Genomic DNA, 11,503 nt, shown 5'->3' on the forward strand with positions numbered 1-11,503 from the left:
AAGTACCATACATGTACATGGTTGGGCGGAAATGCCTCCTAAATGTATGCTTTAATATTGATAGTGAATTAAAAAAACGTGCTAAGCAGCAGTTTAGGAATAAGATGTATGTATGTATGTATTGGTGTGACTTTTGAATTGATTTTTTCGCTCTATTTTAAACTAATTTGAAATTTTAAAAATTGCCTGCACATCAGCATCAAAATACCTTTCTAATGATATATAATTGTTTATACCTTAGAAGTATAGTTTAGCCGTAAAAGGGGTGTAAACGAAACATGATTGCCTATTTATATAATTGATGAAGTACAAGTTTTAAGTAGCTAGGAATTACCGTTGATTTTAGGCAAAAAAAAAATTCGAAAATACTTTATATGTAAAAAGAGCAAAACACCTTCAACAAAAAAAATTTGAAAAATCAATGCAATTTTCGACTAACTCCAAACTTGTATTTTTTTTACTAGAATTTAATGGGCTGCAAAACTGCATAGTCAAAATTTGCTGAATTTTCGCGAGTTTTGCACAAAGTTTTGGAATTATATTTTTATGTTTTTTGTGGTAGAATGAACCATATTTGTATAGAAAAATTGCGGAAAAATATTAGAATAAAAATTGTTGCATATATTGTGAAATATTTGCTGTGCCAATACTTTTTGCCGGCAGTGTATGTACATACAGTTTTTTAGGGCTTTTTGCATTTTGCAGATTTGTACAAAAACACATTCTCTCAACTTGCACATGTATGTATTTATATACATATGTACACACATTGAATTGTTTAAAAATTCACAACACTCATATTCAGCTGCTCATTTACTTTTGTCACCGGCATGCGCCAAATCCGCTGCCACTTTATTCCCCACCCCACTCACATTACTATTCTGATCTTTCGTCGTCGTCGCCGCATGCAAATTTGGCGTGGAGAAAAGTGAGACACGCGCTTTACGCAAATGCGGCAGACTGCCAAAGAAACTCTGCCGCGTTGTTGTTGTTTTGTTGCTAATATCATCGGTTGTGCTGCTGCTGTTGCTGCAAGTGGCGCCATTGAAATGTTTTGGCCTAATTTTCACTGATTTCCAACGATACTTTGATTTTTTCGCACCACCACCGCCCACACCGCCACTAGCGCTGGCAACGCAAGTACTGCCAGTGATGATGCCGTTAGTAGCTACATCACTAAAATGACCATTAGGTGTAATTTGTGGCTGCTGCATTGGCTGTCTGCTGCTGACAGTTGTCTTTGGTTCGTGGGTGCGCGCACACATTTTACGCACGCGCACTTGCATTGATTTTCGATGTGCGCCAAATTTGTGTTTAATGTTGGCGAATTGTGATGTCGGTGTTGTTGCCGTGCACGCTGTTGAAGGCTGTTGATGATGATGTTTCTTTGTTAGTGTCGTTGTTTTCCTATGATTTGGTGTAAGCGTGGGTGATATTGCGGGCGTAGGTGAATCAATGGTATCATAGTCGACATGATGATTGTTGCGGCGCATGCGCGTAAATTGTAGCAGTGAATTAACTTTCAAGCGTGTAATGTATCGCCAAAGAGCACTGGGTTGCGTCGCGGAGGCATTGATCTGAAAAAAAAGAAAGTTTATACGTTAGTTTTTCAAGGACTAATTTTTTTAAGCTTAAGTATTTGTCATATGGAGGTTCTTATATGTAGGTACATATGCATGTATTTCTATGGCGTCTTCAAACGCCAGATATGTAGTCTTATTTTGAAGACATTGCAAATTCGTATTCAAACAATTTTGTTGTTTAAGCTACAGAATGTAAAGAAAGCGGTAACTCGACCATGCACTTCAAATGTTAGCCATCACACTTCACTGCACATTCGCATTTTATATGATGCTCAAAAACATTCGGCCTTATGCATAAAAAGTGAGCTTAAGCTCAGACTAATTTTTTGCACTGATGGAATGAGCTGAAGCTCAAGAATTTGTACTAAAAATCGAGTCGGAGCTTAAGCTCACTTTTTATGCATACTATGGTGTTCGCATGAGGCGATTTTATAGGCAACATTTAGTTTAAAGCAAAAATCGCCTGGTGTCAACGGCCTTTCAACTAATCGCTTACAATGAAATTGGGGTGCAGCCAACTTTTGTTTCAACTAATCGCCTCTAAAATTGCCTGGAATATCGCCTCATGTGAACACCGTATAAGGCCCATTGTCTTAGCTGAAGTTATGTTAAAGATATGAGCGTTACAGTAAAACACATAAGTAAGAAATTTAAATTCTTCAGAATTTTCTCTTTAGTGTGATACCCATACTTTTTCTCTAAGCACATTTCACTAAATTTTTTAAATCATTTTTAAATTACTGACGTCAGAGTGAAAAACTAAAAACGCAATCTTACTATATTTGGCCCATGGTTTCGCGAATATATTGATTTTTGTGTGTAATATTTACTATCGCACGGTGTTTATGTATAATAAGCGAGAAATTTATAAAAAATATTAGTTATTAAATAAAAAAAGAAATATAGCAAATACTGGTCAAGAAAAGGAGTTTCTATTACTGCAATCGGTGCAAATTACAAATCCCGAAAACCCCAAGATTATTTGCCATTTTTGTGTCTAATCATAAAATGAATATTTCCACATAGGTGAAGTTCATTTATAACCAAGTAGACTTTGTTTGTCCTAAAAAATGCATACATATAAGATTGATTTAGAAAAACTCACCTTCGGATTCGCGAAGTTTTCGAAACCCACAGGTTCGTATATATTTTCATCATCTTCACCATCAGGCATGTCACCATTTTTACAACATTCAGCAAATTTATCACCATCCTCATAGATGCCGTCAATATCGTCCTCGACATGTAATTTACTAGTGGATTTCTGAAAAGTATAAATAACGAAAACAAATAAATATTTATATACATACATACATACATCAGCTAAACTTGACGACTCACTAACCTCTATCGATCCGCCTCTGATTGGCGCCACAATACTAGGTTCCACACCTTGAAGAATGCTTTCATAACTTCTACAAAAATTCGTATCTAAATTTTTCAGATTATTTTTGCCATAACGTTGCTGTCGTTGGGCATATTTATGCGCTAAATCGACCACAGCATAAATTGGCTCTGAAGATCTGCTCAATGTTGTCTCCGCATCTTTGCCCAGCGCAAGTGGCCGCACCTCGACATCATTTTCACCATTACTGTCTAACACTGTTCCGCTGCACTCTTCACCGCCTATTGCCTTTGACATACTGGCTCTTTCAATAATCGACTCCTCCTCCAACCGTTTCTTTATGACAACTCGCTTGCGCTCACGCCTATCGACTGTGACTGCATTCGTATACGACATCATTTCCTTCCGGCCTTTGATGTTCATTCGCTGAATTTGGTCTTTCACCATTACCATTGCTTTGCTGCAAGTAAAGGATTTTTTTTTTTTTTTTAAGTTGAAACTCGAAAAAAACAAACATTACACAAACACCTCAGTGCATATACAAGTATGTAAGTGCATAAAGGAGTACGCTGTAGACCGATGAACTGCAGAGGCATCTGCAAGGCATCTGTTCTCTGATTGTGAGCGCACATGCTCCTATTCCTAAATAATTCAACTAAATACACTTGAATATTGGTTTGATTTCTTACTTTTCCAGTGATTTCAAGTGCCTTCGCTGTATGGTGCAAACGCTTACAAGGAAGTCGTTCTGCACTACCTTATATGTAGCCATTTGTGCGTTAAACAGTTCTACTTAGACATATAATTACAAATCATTTGAAATTTCTTGTATGGAGGAAATGCGCTGCTGTAAAATGCAGTGAATCAATGGCTCGAAACAATTTTAACTCCATGTAACAGCGTGTGTACAATATACATACATACATATATATGTGTGTCTGTATAAATATATATACAGTGATCCAAATATAAATTGGAACGCCAGATTTTAGCAAGTTTTGGCTATTCTTTTTTTTAATTCATTTAATGTTTAATGTTTGTTTATGAAGGTATAGCTGATTACTTAACAAAAGCCATATAAATCCAAATTTGGACTTTGTGCAAAAATTATGAAAGTTCTGCAAAACTTCACCAAAAATTCTAACTTCATAATCAGCACCTTAAGAAAAAATTTTGGTACGCAGTTTTGTAGCCCATTAAATTTTAGTACAATAAAGAGCAAATTTGAATTAACAAAATTTTATCTAAAGATGCTGATTAAAAAGTTATAAATTTTGTTGCATTTTTGCAGAAATTTCATAATTTTTGCACAAAGTTAAGGAATCAGATATACTTTCAAAAAAAACAAACATTAAATAAACTAAATAAAAATAGTCAAAACTTGCCAAAATATCGCGTCCCAGTTTGTATTTGGTTCACTGTACGTATTTATGTATGTAAATATATACGTTTTCCTGCGTGACATTCGAGTTTGTATTCTATGCTTGTCATTGCTTCTAATAGCTGGATGCTGATTGTCTTGCTTGTACTTGCCGACACTCAATGGTACCTTCTATGTTGCTGTTTACGTTGCCTTTAGAGTAGAGTCAAAAATAGCACACCATAATACGGAAACAGACGAATATGCAGGCACACAAATATAAAATACATACATATGTATGTGTATATGAACACAATGCATTTCGCCGCACATGAATTACTTTAGACTAGCTGATGGCTTTGCATCCACAATTGAACTTCATTCACAGCCGAAGCAGCACATTGACGTATCGGCAGAATCCAGATGCCTTTGAGGTTTTTATAGACACGAGGTTTTATTATCTATGGCATTGATGAAAGTGCCCTACACTAGGCGCAAGTATTTATTTACATATATACATATCTAAAGCAATATATTTTGGACCAGTCTAGTACATGATTTACTGAATAGCTAATTTAAGAAAAAAAAACAGCTATACGACTATACTCTTTTTCCTGTCGAACCTGCGGCCAAACTTCCTCGTGCCGACTTGGTAATATGTATTTATCTTAGGCGAATTTCTGCCAATGATAAGTGGGCTATTGGAGTGAGCACTTGTTATTATCTTTAAGTTGGAGTTAGCTCCTCCAAAAAAGAGCGAATCCCTACTTCGATGCAAAGCTATAGACGAATTGAACAACAAGAAAATAATTGGGAAAATGCAAAGGCTCGTATGCCTCGGTGTATCTGGATATTTCGCCTGCAACCACTACTTATTTTCGTTCATGGGGTATTCACAAAGGGCACCATCGAAAAATACTAAAGGTAAATCGAACGATGACTAAAAGATGGAGAAAGTCAACGCTTTGGGGAAGACGCATGAATTTAAGGCTTAGAAATATAATTATGATGTTATACATCTGAAAGTATGAGCCATAAGCGATTCTGTTGAATATCAGTTTAATCATTTATCAGCTGGATATTCCATTTTCTATAATTGGTTTGAATTTTGTACAGAATTAAACTAATAAGCAAATAATCGCCTATTACCAAACGCATGTCTTAATGCACAATTTTTAATCGACTTCAAAAAAAGCACGAGGTTATCAATTCGTCGGAATATCTTTTAATTTATTGAAATTTTTTATGTATGTTGACGCATAACTTTGGACCACGTTAAGGTGGTACCTCAGAGGTGGTCCCATACTAATTTGGTTTAGATCCGATCATTGGATCATGAAGGAAATAACGGTAGCCTTAAATTTTTATATGAGAATTGAATTCGGTTTTGTTTTTTTCCTTAAAAATCTTTTCAAATTTTTGTATTTTTAGTGTTATTAAAATATGTACAAACACAAATAACACAAAACAAAGTAGACTTGGAGGCCAGCACTGCCCGCATTATGCCGATTTGGGACTTCGATACAAGGATGCCCACATACGGTTTTCGAACAGGGAAAAATGGAACAAAGGGTTATCTGTGATATTGGTGGGTTGGGCAAATTGCACCAAACCATAATTTTCCCTACCACTATGACTTCAGTCGTTTCACAGGCACTACATAGTGATAGTGAAAATTCTATTTCAGTAAGCAGTAAGGGAACAAAACTTTCCCTATCGCTGACTAATTACACTAGTTTTCAAATTTAGGAAAATTTGCGATCTGCGATTTTAACTCCCATTTCCTTACAACAGGTTTGTTCAAAAATTGATAACCACTAACCATATAGTGGTAGTGAAATGCATTTCCACTAAGTGTTTGTCATTACCCTATGCACTTAATGGTAATGCATTGCGGTGCTGAGCATTTCAAATTTCACTACCACTACTCGAGTAGTCGAGTTACAAATTTAGAGCAGCGTGCCCAACCCTGATCCACTTACACTGATGGTTCCAATATTGACAAGGAATCGATGCCGATCTCTATTCAGAGGACTGGCTAATCTGGCAGTCTTATCGTCTGCCAAAGGTATGCAGTTTCTTCCAAGTTGAGATTTATACTAAACCACTTAGCCTCTTCTCTATAAATCTGATAATCATCTTTATTCAACCAGATTTAAACTTTAATTAGTGAGCCATATAATTTTTATACGCGGTATGTAGCGCCACTTAAAGCCTTTATTTCACATCAAAAACATCGCTCCAAGCTCTCCTTTTGTTTAATTTTTGTACTATCTGTGGTCACAAGCCATAACAGCTTAAATCGAGAGGTTCTTTTTAGTATAATGTTCCACTTCCAGCCTGATATTGAAAATTGCGCACTTGCCATAGAAAAACTATTGGCAAACTAACCCGAAAGAAAAATTGTTGGTACTGTCAATATACCTATCAAGTCTCTTGAAAAATTCGTTGCGGTTAAAAAAAAAAAAAGCAATGATGCATTATACTAAAATCAAACTCTTGACTTAAGCTGTCATGGCTTGTGACCACAGATACATGTACAGTGATGAACAAAAGTATAGGCATAGTGAATTTTTCGCAATAAATGCAATGTTTTTTAATCTAATTTATTTTAGATTTTTTTTTTTAATATAGCTCACCAAAAACCATAAAAATCTCTAAAATATATTTCATTCTACCCAAAAAACATAAAAATAAGATCTCTAAACTTTGTGCAAAACTCAGGAAAATTCATGAATTTGCTTACCAATTTGTAAGTTGCTAGAAAATAGCGTTAATTTTTGGCAATTTTTTTGTCGAACATACTTTGTATGGAAGAACCTGCGTAAAAAAAATTAAAAATTCAACGCGATTTTCTAGCAACCGCAAACTTGCGCTTTTTTATACTAAAATTCAATGAGCTATAAAACTGCATACTTAGAATTTGTCTACAAAATCTGAATAGAAAGTTGCAAATTAGTATGCAAATTTATTGAATTTTCCTGAGTTTTGCACAAAGTTTAGAGATTTTATTTTTATGCCTTTTTGTGTAGAATGAAATATATTTTTATAAAAAATTACTGAAAATAAATTAGAACAAAAAACTTTGCATATATTGCGAGAAATTCACTGTGCCAATACTTTTGTTCGTCACTGTATATGCACACATGTAAAAGTTAGTGTCTCCGATGCAGCTATTTATAGCTGAACCCTCATTTCCCCTGCATATTAAAAAAGAGTTTTTTTCTCGCTACAAAAGTGTGGGCGTACTTGCTTACGATATACATACATACATATATATACCTATATCAGTATGTTACAAACTCACATCGTCTCGACACATATCTATGGATATCCCAACAGGAACTTGACAATGGTGAAATCGATAAACAAATTGCATTAGCTTTAACTCCCCTTAACTCAGGTTTGAGCTCCTTACAAGTATTATAGAAAAAACCTATTAAACCGATTCCAATCCAAGTGAAATTTTGATAAGATTTTTAGGGCCAGTTTTTCAGTGAACGACTTAGTTTAAATGATTAGATTGGCCATTCAAATGGCAGTCAGATATTTATTAAATATGAACGCACGTTGATTGGTCTATAGAGATTGGGCTATAGAGCGGATCACAAAACACAATTTGGTTCATATCTGACTATTTCCTAAATCCTTTCCTGAATTAAAAAAAAAAAAAATGCAAGTAAGGGGCATTTACTAACTTATCTTGTATGTGTAAAACAGTATTTTTTTTTTTTTAATTTTTCAAGTGCCATACATTTCTTGTCTGGTGGAAATTAGATTCAGAATGACTTTAATCTCTATTCTCAACTGGGTTTTTAAGAAAACACAGAAATATCTATTAATACATATAATAAAATTGTGGCTTTATTGCTCACCTATCTTTGGCGCAGCAGGAATATGCTCCATCAACATTGTTGTCCACAACTTGAGCATCATCATTCATCGAACAACAATCCACAAACAATGTATTGTTGCAATTGTTTGTTTCAATCTTTGAGTTGTTGTTATGGTTATGCTTTGGAATAAATTCGCTTTGATCACAGTTCGTTTGCTTAGGCTTTGGATGCAGTAAGAATTCTTTATTCACCACATTGTGGTGACTTGTGTTGACACATTGTTCTGACACCAAGGAAGAATTTGGTTGTTTTTGGAACATACTATTTATTTTTAAAACTGATTGATTGATAGGCCGATGCGAGGAGCTTGATGAGGAAGTTGATGTTGTGGTACTACCGGTACCCGAATGATGTAGACCGTTGTCGAGTGTGGTAAAATCACTCCAATGACTTTCACCATGCAAACGGAAGTGGGTCGCACTAAAATGCCATTATGTAATGTTTTATTTATGTTCAGTTATATGAAAGGTATTTTTGAATTTCAAATTGCATTTGCGCCTGGTTTCTTTTATTCGTTCAAATTGCACCATTTACATGCGAAGTATGTACATACATACATACTTACCTCGCTTCAGTAGTTAAACGCGCATCTGTGACGTTGTCGTTGCTATTATTACCAAAGTTGTTGTGGTTATTTTTGTTGTTGCTTTTGCTACCTGTTGCGTTCACTGTTGTGCCACTACTCCTGTTGCAACAGTTCACTTGTTGCTGCTGTCGTTTTTGGTAGTGCTGTTGTTGTTGTTGTTGTTGCTGGTATTTTTTCGTCGGACCGCTTGAATTCACGCCGTTACGCTCCAGTATTTTCGCAGTGCTGCGCGCGATTGGCAAACGCACCGCGGCACCACTACCCCCACCACCCCCACTGCTACTGCCGTGAATGGGCAGTGACAATGCTGGCGCTAACGGCGACCGCGCTGCTGATTTTATACCACCGACTGTTTTTATATTACCTATGCGCTCCAAATGCGCGTACTCAGTAGCGCCATCCATAAATTCGGTGCGCTGCCGCATTGAATCACAACTGGACGAGAGCTCACGTTGACGCTGTGAATTTTGTGCTGCATTCGACCAAAGCGCATGCGGAATATTGTCGACGGAAATGTTGCGGAAACGTTGCTGTTGCAATGGCAGCAGAGAGTAGGCTGTTGGGGAGGAGGAGGTGGTAGTGGCGGAAATGACTTTAGTGCTTACTGTAGCGGATAAGCTATCCAACAGCATGGTAATCCATTCGCGATAGGCATTGCGATCATCACAATGCTGGGCAAACCAAAGAGGAAATGATGAAATGCATAGTGAATAGGCAATAACTTGAAATAAACTTAATTAAAAATAGTTGTAGATTGCCTACTCATAAATAAACAAATTTGAATTAAAATAAAAAACTAAAATAAATTAAATTAAATTTAAGGGCCAGCTAAATTGAATCAATCCGTATAAAGGATAGGTAGTTTATGTTCAATTGAAATAAAATACATACATACGATTCAATTATAAACTTTAATCAATTTTCAAACATCAACTTGCTTATATGTATACTGGCCTACACCCGCTTCACTTGATTAGCGCTTTTTATCTTTAAGATCCACGCTTAAAGGCCTCACTTAGTTTTCGTTTCATTTCGAAGCAAGATGAATTCTGAAAGGAACGTTTCCGTAAAGAACAATATGCGAACAAAACTCTCGGGAACGTTCCCAAGAAGAACAGAATGGGAACGAAACTTTCGGGAACATTAACAATGAGAACATAATAACAACGAACGTGTCGAGAACGTTTCCAAGGAGGATCAAATAAAAACAAAAGTCTGGGGAAAGTTCTGCTAGAGAACAAAAATTTCGAGAACTTAACGTTAATAATGAGGGGCATCTGCGTATTGCGATGAAAAATCGTTTCAGTGAGAGCCGCGATTGTTAATTCTATGCTAGAGGAAAGCTGGGAACAAAACTACGAGAACGACATTTAGTTTCTACCGAACATTATGTTCACGGTCCATACCAATTCCAATTTCCTCACTTGATGCATATTAATCTACGGTATGCCCAGAAAATTTATAAAATTTCAAAGAAATTTGAATTATTTTTTATTTAGTTTTATGAAAAGCGGTTTTTCATGGCAGAAATACACTCGGAGGTTTGCCATTGCCTGCAGAGGGGCGACCGCTATCTAAAAAAAAAACGTCTTGTTTGTGACTACACCACAGCGACTATTGCTACATCAAAAACTCCAAAAACTTGGGTTCCAAACTTCGAGCTTATTTTCATAAAAATTTTGCACTCCTCAGAAAAAATGTTAGTAGGCCTTTGGATTTTAGTAAAGCATGAGGCAAGCTTAAATATGCAAAGACTTACCGTTGATTTTTGGCAATTTTTTTCTTAACGCTCATGCACATTTTCTCTTACATAAAAAAATATTTCGAGCATACTTTGTACGGGGAAAATGAGCAACACCTTTAGAAAAGAAAAGCATTGCCAAAAACCGAATATTCGAAATTGAAATTGAAATTTTTTCTAAAAGGCTAATTAATGAGTGAAATACATACTAACTTATACCCTGTTCGGACCGACATTGAAAATATGTTTCCGCTGCTAAAACTTGTTTTTGACCTAAAACTTGCGTTTCCATCGCATTCGCCAATTGAACACCGCGTATGAGGTGGCACGGAGAAAAAAATTTCAATACTTGCATACTTCACAAATTTAATGGTGAATAATTATAGTAAAAAAAGCTGATATTAAGTAAGTTCTGTTAGAAAATAATTCAAATGCTTTGAAGAAAATAAGTTCATTTTCCATTTTGTGAAATTTTCAGACTATCTTATACACGGCATTGCATTTGACGGTTGCGAGATATTGCCCGCCAAGCGACGATATTTAAATCAACGGCATACAATGCTGAAGAAAATGTACACATGCATTAATATTTAGTTCTTTCAAAATCATTACTTACAAACGTATACATCACGTGCGTAGTTGTCTCGATGGTGAAGCGAAATCCACCCAAAGGGCGCACCATTGTACCCGGCACCAGGTTGAGTACATCTTTAAATGAGACCAATTTATTGTCATACTCCTCCTTGGAGGCATAGGAGAGCAGCAATTTATCCTGCAGCACAAACCACATCTTACGCCAACCACCAACTTTCTAATAAAAATAACCACAAACACGATTTCACACAGTTAAAAAAATATCAAAAAAAATTAGCTGATTTTTCCGCTTGAGTTTTCCAATCTTCATATATACTTCAATTGGTTGATACTAACATTTCGCTTCTTTTTCAAATAACCACAAAGTTTCACTTTGTTGCTGCTGCGATTACGCTCCT

The 11,503-nt window shown here is 35.8% G+C and overlaps 1 protein-coding gene across 1 annotated transcript; it reads right to left on the reverse strand.

Moving 5' to 3' along the window:
- Positions 1-809: 809 nt before the first annotated feature.
- LOC108372817 (uncharacterized) lies at positions 810-11,497 on the reverse strand. Its single transcript, XM_017628588.1, has 7 exons — positions 11,442-11,497; positions 11,128-11,322; positions 8,750-9,441; positions 8,164-8,604; positions 2,929-3,388; positions 2,689-2,847; positions 810-1,577 (listed from the first exon to the last, which is right to left on the reverse strand). Exons 2-7 carry the CDS (start codon positions 11,299-11,301, stop codon positions 810-812), a joined length of 2,694 nt encoding a protein of 897 aa, XP_017484077.1. The 5' UTR covers positions 11,302-11,322; positions 11,442-11,497.
- Positions 11,498-11,503: the final 6 nt, after the last annotated feature.

Source organism: Rhagoletis zephyria, unplaced genomic scaffold, assembly GCF_001687245.7.
Source record: "Rhagoletis zephyria isolate East Lansing unplaced genomic scaffold, Rhagoletis_zephyria_1.1 Rzeph_scaffold_06045, whole genome shotgun sequence".
Lineage (NCBI taxonomy): Eukaryota > Metazoa > Arthropoda > Insecta > Diptera > Tephritidae > Rhagoletis > Rhagoletis zephyria.